The 21,565-nt window shown below is 34.5% G+C and overlaps 1 protein-coding gene across 3 annotated transcripts in view; it reads right to left on the reverse strand.

Moving 5' to 3' along the window:
• Positions 1–735: 735 nt before the first annotated feature.
• Positions 736–21,565, reverse strand: part of ATP9B (ATPase phospholipid transporting 9B (putative)) — a 167,279-nt gene continuing 146,449 nt past the window's right edge. For 2 of the 3 annotated variants that reach the window (XM_053940706.1, XM_053940722.1), the window contains 15 exons: positions 18,260–18,421; positions 17,569–17,661; positions 16,344–16,427; positions 15,622–15,792; positions 14,119–14,217; positions 11,506–11,595; positions 10,914–11,058; positions 10,518–10,582; positions 9,943–10,098; positions 9,725–9,789; positions 8,414–8,522; positions 6,672–6,729; positions 5,786–5,989; positions 3,290–3,322; positions 736–2,523 (listed from right to left, as the gene is read on the reverse strand). In XM_053940706.1, the coding sequence (XP_053796681.1) occupies positions 2,387–2,523; positions 3,290–3,322; positions 5,786–5,989; positions 6,672–6,729; positions 8,414–8,522; positions 9,725–9,789; positions 9,943–10,098; positions 10,518–10,582; positions 10,914–11,058; positions 11,506–11,595; positions 14,119–14,217; positions 15,622–15,792; positions 16,344–16,427; positions 17,569–17,661; positions 18,260–18,421 (1,671 nt within the window). In that variant the 3' untranslated portion in view covers positions 736–2,386. The remainder of the gene's footprint in view (positions 2,524–3,289; positions 3,323–5,785; positions 5,990–6,671; positions 6,730–8,413; positions 8,523–9,724; positions 9,790–9,942; positions 10,099–10,517; positions 10,583–10,913; positions 11,059–11,505; positions 11,596–14,118; positions 14,218–15,621; positions 15,793–16,343; positions 16,428–17,568; positions 17,662–18,259; positions 18,422–21,565) is intronic. The other variant, XM_053940713.1, reaches the window with a different exon arrangement.

Consider the following 21,565-nt stretch of genomic DNA (forward strand, 5'->3'; position numbering starts at 1 on the left):
GTTAGCTGAAAGTGGACCTTTGCTGTATATTGGAAATACTAAGGAAGCAGGCACTTTAGAGAACTGACTCCACTTTTGAAAGGCTTATAGCTCTGTACAGAACCTATACATTTGCTATCACAGTAACCTTAAGAGTTTTAATGCTGGGAATTAATATACCTACACTTAAGTTATAACTGAACGGTTCTTTACCCATGGGTACAATTGTGTCTCATATAGATGTATTGCAGTAACACTATTACTTTCATGGTGTTAGTTTAATTTCTGGGTTTTTTCCCTCATTTTCTGCCTAATTTCACAGATGTGATGTATAGATGAAAGATGACCAACTCTGAGCTTTTGCTTATCTCCTGAATCTTATGCATATGGTTGTGAGCCCACAATGTGTAAGACAAAAAGGTCTGAAGAAAACACCACCAACATTTCAGAAGAACTGCACACTAGTGACTTTTCTTAATTGTTTGAAAGTAATCACTACTTATTGGGAAAACTAAAAAATTAAAGCAAATCAGTAACAAAAATACCACAGAACTAAACTAAAAACGTAAATCAGGTGCATCTTGGCAAAACCACACCAAATGCAGAAACGCTCCTGGTAATATGCAATAACAGCGACATCTTGTGGGGATTTACAGAAGTGAGTTCACAGAGGGACAGGGCAAATTAGTCCTGTGATGTTGTGTAATTAAAGGAAACTCTACCTCAGTAGTTTATTTAATACATATACCACTAATATTTGGTAGAAATTAGGCTTTATTGCTTTTATAATGAGGAATGAAAATGAAAAAAGATAAACAGCTAGTTAGAAAAACTTTGAAAACAGAAATTAATGGAATGGGGTGGAATCCAAATAGCTCTGCAGTAATTTCCTCTGCTCTCCCAGGAAGTAGTTATAATTATCACTTAAATATTACTCATCCAAAGAAATAATGGCATAAGGAAAAAGAGACTAAATAAGGAATTATATTGTAAAGGCATACAGTCAAACATAAAAATGACATCCATATTAAGTGGGTTTTAAAAACACACACATAAATATTTATAAAGAAAGCATGAATAGTTATGTTGTTCCTTTCCTCTGATAAATAGACTATGCAAAATTCATTATATGTACTTCGTGAGAAAGCAAAGTTATATCACAATGGAAAATTAATATATCCTACTTGCCAGTACAGTGTGCAAGATTTGGACCCTACAGATTGCATCAGAGTATTTGAGTTTCTGGAACAAATCAGCTGCGATAAAGTGTCATAACTCAACCAAGACACTCAACACCGACAGCTTACAAGGAAAAATGTTTTGATTTTTTTTTTGACAAGTTTGCACCCAAATTAAGTTATAAAAACATAGCATTTACAACTTGGAAGATGACAGATTTTCCTACCATGATGTTCATGTGTTCCTCTTATTTTCTTTTACCTGAGTAACCTAAGTAAACAGATTACAAGGCAATTTAGACATATTAGCTAATACAAGGTTTACTGGACTTCTCATATATAGAAATGTACTTTGACACTATTTGCAGTTTTACAAATACAAAATGAATAAGAGCTTTAAAACATATTTGCTGAGCAGCCATGTTTTGATATCTGTACAGATCAATAAGTGCTGTGGAATTATGTACAGAATTTATAATTTAATTTTTAAACAGCTTTTGTGCAACCTGGCTGTAATGTGCATTTAAAGAACTGCTGTTAACATCACACTCTGTAATTCATTGGTGCCAGAAATGGAGAGTACAGAATAGGACAACAGCTCCTAAAATAATACTGTGCTATGTAGACATCAGTACATAATTCAAATAGTGCATATTAATCAATGTCTGATGAGGAATAATAGCTGCTAATACAGACACAGGCATTTACAGGTATTAGGTTTGTTAGAGTAAGTATGGATGAATAAACATTTCCATATATAAACATTAAAAGAAAGGGCTTGAATTAGGAAGTCATACAAAAATTAAAGATGGAAATTTATGTAATAAATGACAAAAGTTTCAATTTAACTTGCAGAAGGTAAACATAGTTGGAAAAAATCCTTTACAGTAGGAAAAGATCCTTCACAGTAGCAATGAAACCATTCAGAAGCATTGTCAAATCAAAGGTAATTTGGTTTTATTTTATAATCATAACAACTGAAAGAAAAAAAAAGAAAATCAACACGAAGAAAATTTAGTTTATCTCTGATAGTTGTTAGTATACTTCTGTGTTATTGTTTCTATCAGATGTTTCCTCCTCTTTTTGTGCTCTATTCACGCTATCCCTTTTGATTTTTGATTTTTTTTTTAAGTTTCTTTAGTCCAACATGAATCCACAGACACTAAAGCACAGTGAATATGCAATCTGCAGACTGGTGTGAGTGAAAAAACATAGGAATATAATCACTTTTACGAGGTAAGCTTGGAGTAGCTTGGAGGAGAGAACTTGCGCTTCAAGTACTTGAGAATGTAAAGTGGAAGACAGCTTACAACAGTGATTGCTGACACTTTCCACAGGAAGGTCACAGTTGTGATAAAGGCAACATCTGCAGAAACAAAAAGGGAAAAGAAGTAATTGGAGCCAGTAACATGGAAACTGGAACTTCCAGTGCAAAGTCAATAGAAGTCTCTTAAATATTTGCATGTGCTATTGTCCAATAAAAAAAAAAAGGCAATAAAGCAACAGAAAGTTAACCTCAGCCTTTTGCTTTTGCAAATTATTTTATTTAGACAGGAAATTCAGAGTTCCTTTATGGTCCTCACACTGTTTTGCAGCTGAAGTAACTTTTAGGGGAAACAGAATCTCAGTTTAAAAGCAGGACTCTCTCATAATAATGAGTAAATTCAGCTTATTTTTCTACTAGTAAGAATGATTTTTACCCACCATAAGTTCCCAACTAGAAATTTTGCTAGTTTGGATCTTTTATTCTGTATTGATTATTTTTCTTACAACATCTATGCTGAATGATTTTTAAAAACATAGAGATTAAATTAGAGCCCAAATATTTAAAGTGAAAACAATGTAGTGATATTGCTACACACCACATGGAAAAGAGAATTGTTTATGACAAAAAATTGACAAGAATGATGACACACTATGCTTGCTAATTAGGTTTTTTTTACCCTATTTGTGATCATTAGATCATACTTAATTATCATGGAAAGTTCCCAAAATTCAGGGAACCCCAAGAATTTTTTTCTTTTATTTTTTCCCATTATTTACAAATGCATATATTAAGAAATTTGCTACTCCTGAGTGAATCTTTAAAGATCAAAAACCAAAAACTTCAAGAAAAGTTAAACTTCACCTACCTAAGAAAGCTCCAAAAGACACTCTGCCTATACCTGTTTCACAAAGAGGGAAAATGAAAGGATAGATTTATAGAAAATACAAAAGTTATGCAAAAAAACCAAAAGAAAAAACAAACAAGCAAACAGGCTAGCTACACAGAGGAAATGAAAAAGATGTTAGTGGCATTAACTGGATTAGTATTGCCTTTCACATGTCTATCAGATTATTTTAAGCAGCAATTAAATCAAAACACTTTGAAAACATAGAGATTTTATATTTGCTCATGTTTTGAGATTGTTTTAGATTGGTACTTCTCTTACATTTCACTTCAAGGTATAATTTACTGTATAAACAATTTGATCATGTGACTGAAAATTCACTTCAGAAAATGCAATAAAGAAATGCTTTCCTGCTCTAACTCTGCTCATTAAAAATACTTTGCATATTAAGTTTCAACACATAAACTTGTTATGCAGTTTTAGCCTAAGCCTGCTTAGACATACTGAAAGCCCGTGTAACCTATCATAGACACCCTAAAAAGGCCACTGTATGCAATTAACTCAGAAACATAAAAACTAGTTTACTTTTATGAGTCAGAGCTCTAGAACAGTATCTGTTTTGCCTTTGGTATTTTTGCCTTTCTAATTTGAGTGCTTAATTTGTCATCATATAATTTGTCTGGAAGGAGATGATCCTTATAAGCAACATCACTGAAATAAGTTTATTTGCAAGTGAAGTTAAGCACTATTGGTCTGGACCATTTTTCCTGATTCATAGAAGTTGCCCTATATCTTGAACTGCAAACCATCACTTAGGTTTATGCTACATCACATACACAAAAAAATCTCCCTCCCCCCAGTTATAATGGGACAGATTAAATAAGAATAAAGCATTAAGCAGAAGTGAGATTAAAAGAAAGGCATTTTCTCAGATTAACTGGTGAAAAACACAGTAAAATGCGTCTTTATAAAGTCTCATGAAACTGCAGCCTTTTCAGTACTCACAGATACAAAAAATAGAGAAGTTACGTCCCTGGTTTGCAAGAAGCCATGCAAGCATTAATGGACTCAGTTGCTTGGTCTTGCCCAGCAAATACAAGAACACAGAGAGGAAAACACTCCCCTTTATGGAAAGGTTTGCAAGAAACAAAGTTCCTGTGGTTTTTACACCTTTGTGAACATCATCTAAAAGTGTTTTTCACAGAACAACACTAGAAAGGACGGAAGGACTGGCTGTCACCAATACTACAGACTTTCAAACGTGAAGCTGCAAGTTCTGCTTTATGAAGTTCCTGGAAGTCTGGACTCAAGTGCAAATACTGTTCTTATTTGTTCCTTTAATTTGTAATCTGACTGTGGAGAATCAAAAATCAACCCAATAATCTCTATTAATGTATCTGTGCATCAGTGTCAGAGAAAACAAAAGGGTGCTCTGGCAAACCTGAAATAACGTACAATACAGGGACCAAGCCCAACAGAGTTGTTTCTCCACTAAAATTTGACTCCTGAAAAATCTTGGAAGTACCAGAACACCTGGCAGTGAAGCATTTACTGATTAAATAAATAATTATATAATGCACACACACTACCCTAGCACTGAACACCTGGGAACTGACAGAGTGAAGGCAGAATTGTAAGACTTATAGAAACTGCCACGTAACGCTTAATTCCGCTATGTGAAAGGACAGGTGAAGAAGGGGAACTCTGTACTCCTCAGATCCTAAAAGGCAGAGAAGAAGCAGCTAGATTTTGCTCCTTGTGAGGTATAATTAAAGGCATTACGTATATTTCTGTAAGTTACATTTGTAAAATCACACCTAGATACTTTATTTTTACTAAAGGATAAGTTGATCCAAGCAGAAATAGGTATTACTTTGATGCTCAGATTCTTGACTGCTAAGATTTGCAGTTAAAATGTGTTCCTTCATCTTGTGAACTATAAACAATCAGTACCTTAAGGCACAGTATAGCATACCAAAACTTAAAGCAAAGCAAGCTCAATACAAGCTTACTATAATTATAAGGCAATGGTTCCTATATAAGGTATCTTTCCTTCTAGGCTGCTGCATCATTCCCTAACTATACTTCAGCAATTTTAGCCTTGCGAGTTAGATCTAATGGGGCCCATTTGGTCTGGTGTACAAAATAATGCACCAATTCAGCGAAAGATCCTGATTTTTAACAAATCATATCTATTTTTAATAGTGCAAATCTCAAAGCCAATTTAAGGTATGCAGTTTGGACTGTCAATATCAGACCAAGGATGGAAAAGGCATGAGTGGTTTGAGTAAAATTTATCATATAGATAAACCATACTAACAGGATAAAGATTGTCAAATTCTAGGAGAAAAGCACAAGAGAATATTTTAACCCAACATTAATTAGGCCTAATTTGGACTCAATTATATTTCTTATAAAGAGAGCTGCATTTCAAAATATGACCTATTCTTAATTGAAAAAAAGGGAAGAGAAAAACATTTTTAAAAATATAAAACAGTTCTTTGCTATAATACTCACCAAAGTATTCATTTAGAAATGCAAGAGAGGCCACATAGCAGCCAAGACTGAGGAATTCAGCCACCACCATTAACCAGTGCCATGTTCGTATGGTCAGTGCAACCATCAAGAGTTCAGTCAAGATCAGGGCAGTGAAGGAAATGGCAACGACATGTACAAATTCGGATTCAAAAAGCAGCAGGGCTCCATACATCAGAATACCACCTGGGTGGGGTGGAGAGGCACACAGGGTTGGCAATACGCTCTGCAGTGAAATTTCACTGTACCAGTTTTTACAACTGCACACTGAATGTTTGATTACTCATTATGAAAATTTGTCCAGCAATTTTTATAACATTGATTTTTCTAAAAGAAGGATATTTACTGTACTTTGTACATGTGAAATAAGCCAACCAAAGTAAAGCCATACAGAAATAAAAATATTAGAAAATTAAACACCTTTTAGCACAATATATCTGATGAACTGTTAATTAACCTCATTTTGTCAAGTGCTGCAAATAAATGAGATATTGTTGAAAGTGAAATTATTTTCAACTGATTACATAATTCAGATTTCTTCAACAGTACTTCTGTCATTCAATGAAAGAAAACTACTGTGTAAATACATGCCATGTGATAAGCACTCATTAATTTTTTTCTGGATTAGCATGTAATTAAAAACATGTCCTTTTTTAGGCAACATGCACCAGTAAAAATACCAATCATGCTGTGTTTTGAATAGGCCTGGAACACTACAGGAATATCGATTTACGAGATAAACAGAAAGCAATATATATAACTACTGATGAAATGTTAAACTTTGGGAATTCAACCTGCAGCTGAAAAACAATAATGCTAACGGCAGACAAAATTTTCTCAGTTCAGCAAAATTAGGACTCTCTCCTACCTTGGTAAATACTGATTAAAACCCAGATGAGGAAGGTCTTAAATGACAAAGATCTTCCCTAAGGGAAACATGTGAGAGGACAGTTAAACACAACTTAAAAAAAAAAAAAAATCTACTCAGCTCATATATTTTTAATAATTCATCGCTAGAGAAACATTTTACAAGTACAATAAGCAGTATTTGAAGTGATAGAGGCTACAAAGCTTCTACTTGTTTTTATGATTCTTCATTTCAAGCTTGTATAGAAATCGCACAAAGTCTAAATTTGGGGGTAAGAAGTTAAGACCTTAAACAGAAGAGATATTTTAGCTTGCAATGCTCTGTCTGGTTTTCAGAATGATAAATCCAGTAAAATGAGTTTATTTTTTATTTGCAAAATGTAGTCTTCAAAACAACTACAGCATTGTGCACATACTGACCAAAATCTTAAGCAAATCTGCAGTTATTTACTAGTAACTTCTAAACGTTGGATAAACTGCCCATTTGCTTTCACAGAATAAATTTATGACTACAGCAAATTTTCAGCAAGTAACTATTACCAAATAAATGTTAAATATTTTGATTGTGAATGGTACAGACTGAAACATATGCAAAATCAAAGAATAAATGCTGAACATGTGATATGACTCTTGCATTCTGTGAGGGTACTGATGAAATATGTTAGAACTAAAGAGTTGTTAGGATACACATTTTAAGGAATAAAGTGGCAAACAGAGCAGCCATTTTACCACAAAAAATGATCAATCTAGAACAGGCAAGAATCAGCACTTCTTCATTACTGTAGTAAGTTCTAAGTTCTGTGAACAGCTTTTCAGAGGCAAGCTTATGACTCTGTTTAGCAGGTGAAGGCTGTGCTTTTTGGAGTTTGATCATGGACTGAAATCTCAAAAACTTCAAAGATTCTCAAGCAGAGAAAGAACTAAGACCTCCAACAGAGGAAAAAAGATGATTCCAGACTAACATAGGTAATAGCTAATTTAGTGCAATTAAAAAGACAGAGATTCAGAAAATTTTAGACTAGAACCTTTAACTAGAGTCTGCTTCTGAACTTTTAGAAACATCTTTGAAGAATTTACTATCCCTAAAAAAGACCGTCTGTTTCTGCCTTGGATCATAACTTTCCTAGCTGACAGCTAAGGATGAAGAAGAAGTGCTTTTCAAAAAGCTTATTAAAACAGAATCTTGAGATTGATTTCACTCTTGTGTGTAACAAAATTATAAACTTTGATTGTTTGCATGTATGTGCAAATACAAAGAAAGCAGTATCCATGGATGATTGAGTTCAGATATATCAGTTATAAATATCTGTTATTTAAAAGAAGACAGTTTTTGGAGACATCAGCAGTAATTTATGCATGTTCAGAAAAAATAAATCTATAAATTCATCTACCAATTAAAAAAGAAAAGTAAGATGTGAAAATGTAAATATAAATAACTCCACATCAGGGATTTTGGGGACAGAGTATGTTGCTTTATCAGCATACCTTCAGGTTTGAATTATTTCAGTACAACTACCGGTGACTGGAGAAATGCATTAATAAGAATGCTTGAATAAAAATGATTGAATAAAAATTAATAAAAATATTTGGTACTGTGGATTATTTTAATAGGATAGAAGTTACCAATAGTTGTGCAATCTGTCTTGCTTGGAATACCTTAAGGAAATGATTGTAACAATTCCTGGTTTTGCACACTGGAGATTTTAGTATTTGTTCGTAGCTGAGCACTGAGGACATTCATACCTTTGTGAGATCCTTATAAAGTTCTGGATATAGCAATGCCATTTCTGGCTTCACATCTTGATCCAATACTAGAGAGAAGACTGGAAACATAGTATATATGGTTGCATACCTAGGAGAAAGGAAGAACACACATTAACACTTTCATATGATATAATTTTAAACTGATCTACTGAGTTCAATTATTCTTTTTATGTAAGTGAAATTAAACTGATTTTTTCCCTTTACTTAAGGCAGCTTACCACCAAAGTTTTCACATGCAAACCACCTGCTCTTGTGGTTCTGAGAGCTGTCAGTTATGAGAAGTTACAGAGGTCTTATACACTCAAAACCAATAAACGCATTTCTTTCTTCTATCATCCAAGCTTATCACCTGTTACCATACTCCCCGTGCACTTGCACTTTGGACAACCAGTCCAAAGACCTGACATTGAAATTCATCTACAGATGGATGCATGAAAACTGAAGGAAAAAAAGGGCACTATATTCTGGACAACCTGGAGAAGGTAGGTGGATGAATAAGAGTCTTAACAGCTTTCTAAGTGGCTTTGGATTTTATGCATGCCAGATACACACTTTCACATGTACTTCCCTGGAACTTAGCACAACTTCTGCAAATCTTTTAGAGAGGTCTACAGTTTGCCTCTGCAAAGTCTGGTGTAATCAGACCATGGTTTGACTAAGATTTAATTTATTATTTATTTAAGTTGTTATTATTTACAAGGAGAATAAAAAGAAGCTCTTAGGTCAGGAGGGACGGAAAACAGGGACAAACACAAATATATGCACAGTCTCAGCTGTATAACTTGGGGAACCATATTAGTAAACCAGCTGCTGCAACATGACCAGGGTGCTCCTAATGCTGCACATATTCACATGAATGGAAATCTATATGGCAAACTTGGATAGATAGCATTCTCAGAGGAAATTTCATAGTAGTTTCAGCTCCATTTTTAACATAAAACCCTGTGATTTTCACTGAGATTTGTACATGAATATGTGTGACAGCTGAAACTGGTCTGGTCTGGGAGATTTTCTTTATTGTTTTCACCCCCATATGTGCACAGGTTCTATGGTATCTTTTTCTAAGGCTATGCAGATCCCTCTCTCCAGAGAACTGATAATGGGGCTTCCTCTCTCATATAGTGCATATCCAACCTAGTGTGACTTTTGTTGGTGAACTCATCCCAAGTTTTGTTAGTGTACCCATGATAAATGCATGGAAAACATGGATGACACCAAGCCCATGGTGTTATTTAACCAGTTAATTTGTTGTATTTATTACCAGACATTGTAACTGTTGCTTTGACTTACCCTACCATTAGGAATCCTTGGTACAAGGGAACAGATGCAAAGTAGAAGACTGATGAAAATACAGCCTACAAAAAGCAGATAATTAATTATTTAATATAATTCTACATACAAAACAATACAATATAGAAAAAATAACAATACTGGTTAGTTAAGGTTTTGTGACATTTCAAAGACAGACATAGGGATTTTAACTATTCAGAAAACAAAGTTTTAAATACCTGCATAGTTGAAATAATAAGGCCTCGGTGCATGACAAATTGACCAAGTGCTGCTGATCTTTTGTAACTGTTTCGACCATGTACCATCAGTAGCCTACCTATGTGTTTAAATTGTGTGATAGAAAAGTCAGCTGCTAGAGAAGCTTGTTTTCCCTCCTAGAAAAAAAGAAAAATATTTCAAATATGAAGCTCAGTGTAAAAGATGTGTATCAAGTTTCAAAATTCTAAGCAAGCAATAATTAATTTTAAAAGACAAGTTTGTTCCTTCTTTGAAAATCAACAATTTTTTTTGTGCATATTCTAAGATGCAGTGGGCTGTAACAAGTAAGTTTAATTGCTTCTCCTGCTTCTTCCAGGTAAATGCTACACAGAAACAACTATAGTTTTTCCTGCTTTTAAAAAGATAAAGCAGAAGACATACAAGCAAAAATACTAAAGACTAAGCATTCTTATAATTTTGCAGAATACCTTAATTAGAAATGATCAATTTACTCTTGTTTAAGAATAAAGCTTCTAATCACATTCTACTAGGCTTCTATGTGACACATATTTCACAGTGAAACTATTAACATTACCTTGCCTTCAATTCCAATTCCACAGTCCGCTGCTTGGATCATGCTGACATCATTTCCTCCGTCACCTGGAAAATGTCACTGCAATATTCAGTTCTTCAGAGGTTTTATTCTCCTGGCCTTACAGCATTTGAGAAACCTCTTACATACCTTTAAATTATTACAATTAATCTATGACTTAGGATTAATTACTTCAGTAATCAAGACTTTCCTGCAGAACAGAGAAGATAACCACACCTTTCTCATGGAATGGCATTTTGTGCCATAACTACGCAATACCTGGCTGCTGGCAAAGGGGTAAAGAACTCTCTCTGGTTTTGTTTCAGCTATTTCTCTCTGGTGCCACCTGCTGATTACATTTATTACAGATTTTACTACGAGGATTGTGCCAAAAGTTACCTATTGCACATGTGCGTTTCCCAGTGTGCTGCTGTAACAGTTTCACAATGTGGGCTTTCTGGGTGGGAGAGCATCGGCAGCACACTACAGCAGGACACTGACAAGCCAGCTCTACAAATTCATGCTCATAATACTTCAGACAGACCTGAGGAAAAAAAAGATGCTTGGATTTATTTACAATTAAATATTACTACATGTAGCCCAACACAAAAACACAATATAAAGATTTTTTATGATGTTTTCCATGTACAACATCCAACTGGGAGAAAAAAAAGATTCTCCTGACTGTAGCTTTATTATTTTTAATATCAAAGAGAATGTCACTTTGAGCAGCAATGTGCTTTAAGAATAGACAGTACTAAAGCATGCTGTATACAAATTCCATTCTGTTACTGTACAGAAGACTAGAAACCCAGTAATATTTGCACATCTACAACATATATCATCTAATTTGCACTCAGTGATAAGCAAAAGTATCTCTAAGGACTACTTAAAAGTATGGGAAAATACTTGAAAAAAGACTGTGAAGATGCTGATACATTACTTTCTGACCATAAGCATATAAATAATTTGACAGAAACAAAGTTTTTACCTCAAGTGAGTCCCCAGATATCACCAAGGCACAGTCATGCTTCCTCCTAAAAGCATTTAGTTCTAAGTGAGCCTCTCCTCGAGTGACAACCTTCAATAAAAAATACTCAGTTAAAAGATTTTGTTATATTCTTAAAAGAACTGTGCCTAAACAAATTAAGTTTTGAGAACTCATACCCAGAAGCCTTGGTTCAAGGGTTTTATCCCATTGCAATTCTAATGCCCATGGAATTTGACTATAAGCCTCAAATCTTATGAAGTGAAAGAGTAATCCTCAAACAAGTAAAATCTGTGTAGATGGCTTAAGTGGTTCCTCACCAAAGTTTGCAAGGGCTAAAATAGTAATGAATTAATGACATTAAAATATCTGAATTTTGAGCTGGCCTGAGTCTTTTCATCCTGGCAGGTCTAGAGAAAAATAGAAAAATTTTGCAAGCAAACCTCAATTGTTTTGTTTATTAACCAGCAAAATATTTTCTTAAATTAACATAAAGTGTTCCTATTAATTGTTCCTTCAGTTTCGTTAACGAAGCACAGATTTCAAAGGGACATAAAGATGCTCATTAGTACTAATCCTTTTAGATCTTGCATGAATCTGAAGATAAGATCAAGTGGCATAATATGAAAGAATTACATAACAGATTTTTTAAATTTACATAATTGTTTCAGAAAAGCCCAGTTGTGAAATGCAAAAAACAGTCAAATGTTACTAAATGCATTTTAGAAGTTTCTGAACTATAAACAGAACATGAAAAATTGAAATTATGGTCAGATTTTGAGGAGACTGGCAGGTTTGGGTGTGGTAATGGGGTTTTTTTGTTAGTTTTGGGTTTTTGTTTTGGTTTTTATTTGTTTTGGTTTTAATTTGGTTTGGTTTTTTTCCCCCAATAAATGTCAACGTATTTTAGAGCTATCATGCTAGACAAAGTTCCAAGCACAGAATAAAACACAAGCTCCAATTACACTTTTAATTTTGTCTCTGTCAACACATCACATTGATTAAATAACTTTTAAGATATATGAATCTTAATTGCATTGAATGTGAAGTTTTGTCCTTGACCCACTACTACCCAGCCAGATGCAGTTCAAAGAACCTTTCTCTCTCCAGATGGGTTCTACTACCCAAAAAATTTGAGTTACATTGAAAAGCCCCCGCAAAGAGAAAAACTTATACACATGCTCCAATTCAGAATTTTTTTCCCACAATTAAGCATGAAAAGAGAAACCTTGTCTGACAGCTGTTAGGAACACCAGACTGTGTTGGTCTAGTACATTCTTTCTGCATTGCAGAGATGAAGAGATGTCAGCACTTGTGCACACTGATGAGCAGTGATTCTCCGCTCTGTTCTACATTTCAACCTAACAGAACGCTTTTTTTAAAAAAAATTGTAAATACCTCCAGAATTACAAATTATAGAACCTGAGACTTCTAAGAATAAAGAGTTTTGTTAAAAACAAAACACAGCTTTTTGGAAGAAGGTAGAAAAAGGTTTTATCTTTCTAATTTATAACTACAGTAGAAGTGTTATAGTGCTTGATATTTTCTTACATTACTTCAGTAGTTATTTCTTTGCAACAAGTATAGCCACTGAAGTAATTTGGTATAAATGCATTTTCTAACTAATTTAAAACTGCATATTCTAAGTTAACACAGTTTTATGATGATCTCTTATTACCAGTCAAGGTAATGAAAATAAAAATCTGACTCAACTAAATACATTTTGTTCAGGAAGACTTAATTTGTGGTGTTACAATGTGGAAAGGTCAACAAAAATTGATCTGAAGTTTTATCAGAAGCATTAATAATTTAATTGCAAATAGTAGTCTGCAGGGCCTAATTTACCATTCTGATGCTTCAGAAGAAAATACATTTACATGTAAATTATATTCATATAATTATTTCTGTAGGTGCAAGTGGTTTATTTAGAACAAACAGATGCATTATGTCTGATCATACAGCATCAATCAATGTCTGGAAAATCTATTTTTGTTTGGCTTCAGTCAAGTGAATAGTACGCATATAAAACATATAGAAGAAGATTCAGTTTACTCTTCTAACAATTACTTAAACAGTCTGTTGGTAAAATGCACATATATATATAATGACATGAAAAGAATTTCTCATAACAATTTGATCTCAGTTTATACAGGGGATGTTTGCAGTTTCATTCAGGATTAATTCTGCTTGAGTCTAAAGAGTTCTATCAATGAAAATGCTAAAACAAGCAAGAATGACATTCAGACAGCCTAAATGCATGGACAGTTTCTTAGTGGCTCAGCACCTCACCTCACACAGACCCCTCCATCACTATTTAGAGGCATCTTGCTATGTCTGGTATGATGGGTGTAAAATGTGTGTTGAACATTGGTCACCCACACATGGCTACAAGCATTTCAACAGCACATCAACAACGCTAGAAAACAACACCCTTAAATGCTTTGTAATTTTACTGCCTTGAATAACAACTGAAATACTACTCTCTTGACCATTACAATGACACTCAGTACAAAAACCCAGCAACTTTCAACAGCCAGCCAACTACTAACTGAATACAGCAATACTGTATAAACTGTATCATGATGAACCAACAAAAAAAGTTAGAACTATACTTACAGGTCTGAAAATATGAATATCTTGATTTCTAGACACTAAGTGAGAACTTTTTGCAATGCAAGTTGCTGTCTCCAGTTTATCTCCTGTTAACATCCATATCTGCAAAAAAATGTAAGAGTTTACTTCTTTGGACATTAGCATGTTTGTTCTCCAAATCTAAATGACATCTCTCTCCAATTTTCTCTGGCACCTTGGATTAGATTATCCAAGAAAGTGTACTGACTTCTGCATTTTAAAGTAAAATTAACTAACAGTTTTTACTGCAATAGTATGCAAAGCAGAAAATAACTGTCTTTACTTTTTGCAGCTCCATTCCCCTTCCATTCTCACAAGGGCCAATGTCTCAATATACATGAAGACAAAGTAAAGCTCTGGGGAAGCATAAAATCCTTTCCCTATGACCCTGATATTACCTTGATCAGAAAAGTGAGGATGCAGATGATATTTGTGAGCAAAATGATGCAACACAACAGTCTGTGACCCTGGTGATAATCTCAGGAATCAGCAGCCAAGCCATGAGACAACAAATCTTGGAGCATGAGCTACAGTCCCAACACTCCAAAGAGATCTTGCCCACTGATCATGCAGAACTGAGAAGGCAGTAAAGATTAAGGGATAAAGTTGTCGTGTTCCCAACGTGTGACAGCTCTCTCAGCCCCTTAACACCAAGAAGGTTTGTTAGCACGATGACTAGTTAGTAAGATGACTCAATCACCAGTGTAAGGAAATTCTTGTCATTGCATTCCAAAATTCACCTGGTTTGCTTTGCCCTCCTGAGCTGCCCTTCCAGCAGATAGTGGAGGGGCTGAAGTTCAGCACAAGCAGCATATGCAAAATATCCCACTGTGTCTGACTCAGTTTAACCAATGCAAAGTCATTACAATTATTTGGAGCAGAGCTTAACACTGCTTAAAGCAAAATGTTTATAATCTTGCCCCTTCCCCTCAGATATTGTTCATATATTTACTTGAAAACCTCCCTCAAATAACTGCATTACTTGTATATGCGCAATTGATAGGTGTCTAGTAAACCAACTCTTCTGCATGGCTTTTCATGCCATCCCTTTAACATGAATTGAACAAACTCCAAGGGCAGTTCTGAATTCTAGTTCAAATAATTCATGTTTTGATCTTTGCTGAAACTTCTTACGAGCGCCAAACCTGAAAACATTGTTGTCACACAAATCTTGTGCCAAACTCATTTAGTGTCAGCTAGGACAGTTTATGGTAGACAGCCAGGGGTTAAATGACTGAGACAAACATACATCTATCCATTGGTAGTTTTCCTACAGAAGTAAGTTTGAGATTGATGAAAGCTGTTGCAGGCAAGGGAACATTGCACACAGTTTCTTGCTTGTTTCTGCTAGTTCATGCCCAGAACGTGCTTGGGACTTGACACATTTCTTACTTTGAAACAACTTGAATACAGACAAATATAAATTATGTCTTGATTTAAAAAGTTAATAAATGTAAACCTGCTATGTCAGCAACATATGTTAAATACCTTTATTCCAGCATTCCTTAGCATCTCTAGAGTTGGTCTAACATCTGCTTGCAGCTGATCTTCTACTCCAGTGAGACACAGTAATTCCATTTCTCGCTCCAAACTCTCTACAACAGCGGCAACCTTCAGGTTTCTATCATGTATGCTTAGCTTTGCTTGGTTATATCGACTCTGCACAAACACAAAACCACTTAGAGTTTGCTATGACTCATAAAGTATACATTCAGTCTACCACTCAGTGATAGCATGGATCCATTAGGCTAAATGTTTGTCTTTAAATATCTTTGATGAAGAACAAGACTAAAGGAGCAATTTTACTTTACATCCAATGCTATACAGGGCTCTTCTGACAATGCACCTAAAGAGAATGCCTCCTGAAGAACTATTAAGAATGAGGCATCACAGCTTCTAAGGAGGAAAGGCCTTATCTTTGAGAACAAGTAGATTTTTTAGGTCATGCTGAAGCTACAAAAATAACATTATATTAGCTTCTGGGAATACACTGTCCAATCCAATAATAAAGCAAACAGGATCCTACATATGACTGCAGAACCATCATTAATGAATGACAAAGCCTTTAACAGATTGTGGACAATATTTCAATTATCTATTTTTTAAATATGAATAATCTTTTTTTGCAACTTTAAGAAATAAAATAGAGGAATGTTGTCCTTGAAGTAATTAAACATGATAAAGTGCAAGATCACCCTGTCCCTTCATACCTCAAAATCTTGATATTGTTCTTCAGTAAGTGATTTTTTGGCAACAACCAGTGTGCGCAGTCCTTCTCGTGCCATATTACCGCACTAAATGAAGCAAACAGAACAGTTATGCAAGTATTCAATCCTGTGTTTGTGCTTTTTACCGTATGCTAACATGGTGTATCTGTAGCTTTGGTGTTTCTTTAGACTCTTAAAATACTCTGGAGAAGCCATAAACAGTATGAAAAGCAATTATACTTCAGGTCCCCCAAATGAAGCGGTTTGCTATCAGTAAGTCAATTAGATCTCCTCTCCTAGCTTAAAAAAAAATTTCTTTTAGGTTGAAGCTTTAAAATAAATTAAAACTACTTTTGAGGCACATAACAGAATTACATTTCTTTTTTCACTGAACATATCCCTTATGAGAAAAGCATCTACATATTAAAAATAGCCATGGAATAGCATGTCTTAATGAAAAACAAGGCTCTCCAGTGCAAACACTTATTGATTTGACCTCATAAAGCTAAATAAATTAAACAAGTATTTTACAATTAATTGTGCATCATTATCGCCAAAAGTAATTTTTATGACATTTTGCTAGGTCTTCAGGGAGTTTAATTTATTCATGTCCCCTAATAAATCAAACTGCCCTGCAGCAGATATTGATTCATATTGCCAATACCATTATGAACATACATGGTGTAATCATTGTATTAACATATTGGCTGTATGTAGGGTCAAGAATAAGATGATTGCTGGTACCTTCTAGAACATATAGTGAAAAATATTAATCAGGTTTGAAATTCAGTCACTATTTTATTTTAAGTTTAATAAATGTGATAACAAAAATAGTTTGGATGCAATGCTTTTCAAAGTCTGTAATTCATAATCATACCTCACTGCAAATTTTCATCAAACAAGAGATAAAAATATTTATAGCAGAATACTTCTTAGAAGTAATTAGGTTTTATGTGAAAGGTCAGTCAATAAAAAACAACTTTCCTTGGTTTAAGTGGAACGTGTCATGCTACTACTACCAGCTTTGCTTTTCTTGTATGTTACTTGGGAATTGGAAATAGTTTTAATCCCTTAAAACCCATTCAGGATATGCATAACTGAAATTCAAAATCCAATACTGCATTGCCTCAGATTGTCCTTTAAACATATCCTAATAACATCTGATATATTTAAGATTTTAAATTTTTATAAAATTTAAATTTTTGTAAATGTTGATTTTCTTTCTTACCTCTTCTTCTAACCAATCATTGTACTGTACAATAGTGGACATGGCAACATCTGCACCCTTCATGTAAAATGTAATTTCTCCTGAAGATTCATCCTAAAATTTTACAAAAGAAATGGGAAGGGGTGGGGGAGGGGAGGAATATCTGTTTATAAAGTCAAAACAATTACCTACCAATAACTTAATTGCCTTCTGAAGCACTCAGTAGGTTCCCATTTATAAAAGATGAAGTACCTTGCCAAGAAGTGGGTAAGTTTTATTACTTGATGTTACTATTTCCAGTGTTATCTCTGATTCCACTGAGATACATGTCCGCTATTTCCATGTAAGAGGACCAGTTCTAACTGAAGCCAACAAGCATAACAGATTCTCAGCATCACTAAACTAAATTTTAAAATATCACTGTTACGTCCCCTCTAACTTGTATTTTGTTTCTTGGGTGGCAAATACCAAAACAGAAAGCTCTGTATCTTTGAAATACCTGGTAGCTAAAAATTTACAAATAACTTAGTGTAAATGCTCGTTACACATTTTAATGATGCAACATTCATTGCATATTCAGTGAATCCACACACAGGCAAATGTAATCAATGAATTTCTGTGGTACTGTCTGTTGCAGAAGGACTGAATTAGTCTCATCTGCCAGCATTTTTTAAAAAATCAAACCAAACACCCAGACAATCCCCTAAATTACCCTAACTATGATGCCCATGCGCTTGCTCTCAGAAGTGAAGGGGAAGATCTGCAGGATATAGTATGTCAGGATGTGTCCACCAGGGGTCTTCAGCTGCATTGAGGTCAGGTCCCTGTTAACCAGAGTGAGACCTACACTCTGTGTCCACTGCACTAGAGCTACCTAAAGAACAAAGAAAAAAAATAAAATAAAAAAGAGACATATTTAAGTGCGAAAGGTCTATGGCACTTTTATATAAATTAGGTTAAAACCAAACAACTGTTGCTAGGGTGAAAGTCTAAACTCTTCCAAGAATCTAAGGAAAAAAAAAGTGAGGAGCAGATGGAGTATAAAATACTAACACATCAAATTATGTGTTTCCCTTGAAAAGCTTACAAAATTTCTCAAGAAGAATAAAAAAACTTTTTTTAACTTATTGCCGAAAATGATGTATTCAGAATATATTCTTCAGAAATACTAGTAGCTTCAGAAATACTAGTAGCTTCTTCAGCTTCTTCAGCTACTAACTTTCTAACCACATGCATTCGACAATACATCAAGGACATTGATTAGAAATTTTGCAAAGTGAGAATACAATTTCTACACCAACAAGACCATTACATAAGTAAAAGACTTTGAGAGTATTTCCATATAAAATATTTCTTACACCTACAGCTACATGCAAGTTGAGACAATATAATAGGTAGCAAATAGGTAAGCAAAGGACCTTATTTTTAGTTTACTTTGCTCACTTGCATAATTTCAATACTTTGTTTCAACAGTAATATGACTTCTTACATCAAATAAGATAGAAACCAAGCTTACATCCCAATTACATTGGGAAACCAAGCTTACATCCAATATTGCATCCCACAAACTCACATGGGAAAGTGCCTTTTTCAAAATTTTGCTGCTTTGAAGTGCATGACATCTAGCTTCAACATTTTTCTATATTATACTTTAAATATCTCCCACCACCACCATGTGATTTATTCCTTCCTATAAAAATAATAATATTTTAGGAAAATTGCTTTACTGATTTTAATGTTTTATATACAAAACACATTCCATATCTAATTTTTTTCTGATTAAAGAAAACTTCTCCTCCTCAATCTACTTTTAGTTTTCCAAATGCTAATCTCTACTGGAAACCAGATTTTTAAATCACTAGAATGATAACTATAATGAAGTTCATATGATTTTTATGGATCCTGGATTTTTATGGATTAATAGGCTCCGCTATTAATCTCAGGCAAGATGAAAAAAATAAAAATCAAGCACTCTGATAAAAAAACATGCAAGTAGAAAATTCCCTAGGTAAGTTCAACAGACATGACAGACACTAAGAATTTCACAGAAAGCAAATAAAACACCTCAGCTTCTAAGAAAATTTAAAATTGGAATAAAATCTTTTGTGAACCCGTAAAAAGCCCTAGTAATGCCATCTGTGTAGGCATCACCAGATGAAAATATAGTGAGATGCAGTAATGGAAGAGAATAAAGCACACTTTGAAAAGCACCATTTTAAATTCTTGAAAACTACAGGAAGCCTTTTTACAAACTTTTCTTCTTCACCAAAAGTAGTATATAAGCTGTAAACGATCGAGTACTTCCAAGGTTAATTTTCAATTTTCACAGTGAAGGGTTACTATTACATTCTGACCTGTAAATTGCATCTTTCTACTAAAACCCTATCATCTTATTTGCGTCCCTTTGCAGCTAGGACTAAAGTGTTCTATATTTGGTGACTCAAATCTGTTTATTATATTTATGCTTGGATTCACATACCATTTGAATTAGCATTTTGCAGCACAGTAATTTTGTATTCTTATACCTGGCCTATATACAACTGCATATTTATTTTTTCTTTTAAATTGATCAGGGCAAATACCATACAAGAAACAGTCAATAAGGCTCAAGAGTCAAACAGATGCCTACAAGGACACTGAAAAAACTTGAGAGAAAGATGAGTTTGACTCCCATCACTCAGAATGAATCAGAGCAGCATCCAAAACAACATAGCCAGATCTTACCATTAAAATACTTTAAGCTTTTAGAATGTAGAAATTTTTTTCTAACCAAGTATTTCACAAATGGCATGAACATCTACATATTAACAAATACATATATACTGAAAGGCTGGCTATAGAGAGTTCAGAAAAAGGATTCTTAGGCTAGTCTCTCTTCTTGAGTTTTCCCCTCTACAAATATATTCTCATCACTACATTTTGGAACCTTTACATTAAAATCGTCTTGCAATCTAGTGTGCCTAAATCAAGAACTAGAATATCAGGAAAATGCAGCAGCTGTGGCTTCTACAGAACTTGATATAATGGACGAAGTCAGATAAAGCAATTAAAAGTTGGACAAGCACAAAAAGCTTTTATGGCGATGCTACCATTTTGTTTTAAAAGAATCCATTGCAATGACAATATTCATTTGCTGATAGCCATTAATTTGCTGACACACAAACACAGATGAAATGTATCAAGTTTCCTGAATCCAGATTAGGGACTTATTTAAATATTTTATGGATCTTCTCTGGCTTATCACAAAGCTTCCCTTCTATGGACACCGGCTACCTGGGAGACAAAAGCATGTTGGTGGGTAAACGATCTTCCCATTACTGAGACACAGGTATGCAGTGAACTCACTAACTGTGTAGTGTTCTAGGGCAGGTAATGCACATGGAGGAGAAGAGAGATTTGTGGTTGCTAACTTGCTAATTTTCTTTCTCCTCAGTAGCAACCCAAAAAGTAGAGATGACCATCCACCTCTCACATGACAATGTCAAAGAAGCAACTTTCAAATTAGGAAAGAAAGGAGCAAATAATTGCATTGTGAAACAGAAATGCAACAGATCTGATGCAAACTAGTGAGAAACACCTCATTTAGTGCTCTTACCCTAAATTTTTCAGATGCTTCCATTTACCACATGCCCACTCTTGAACTCTGGTTGCTTCTCTCAGCATTCTCCCCACTAGAGACCAGCCAACACTCTGAGCTTCTATAGTTCACGGATCCAAACATCAAACAGTTCAATTACCAGGGCACAGATTTCCAATCAAAGTCAAATTCAGAGATTTCATAAGGAAACACTCCCAAATCAAACAGTATCTGGAACCCACAACATCACCTAGAGTAGTAGCAGCTCAGGAGGTAGAAGCAGCTTCTCTAAGTAGAAGTGTGTTTCTAACTCAATCGCCTGAGGAATGAGTGCATTTCCAGAGGGACATGAAGAAGTGAAACTTCAAAAACATGTCCATGTTTTGGGGACATAATCATCCCATTTGTTTAGAAATGTTCATTTATGGAACCAAATCAAAC

This window comes from Vidua chalybeata, chromosome 1 (genome assembly GCF_026979565.1).
Source record: "Vidua chalybeata isolate OUT-0048 chromosome 1, bVidCha1 merged haplotype, whole genome shotgun sequence".
Lineage (NCBI taxonomy): Eukaryota > Metazoa > Chordata > Aves > Passeriformes > Viduidae > Vidua > Vidua chalybeata.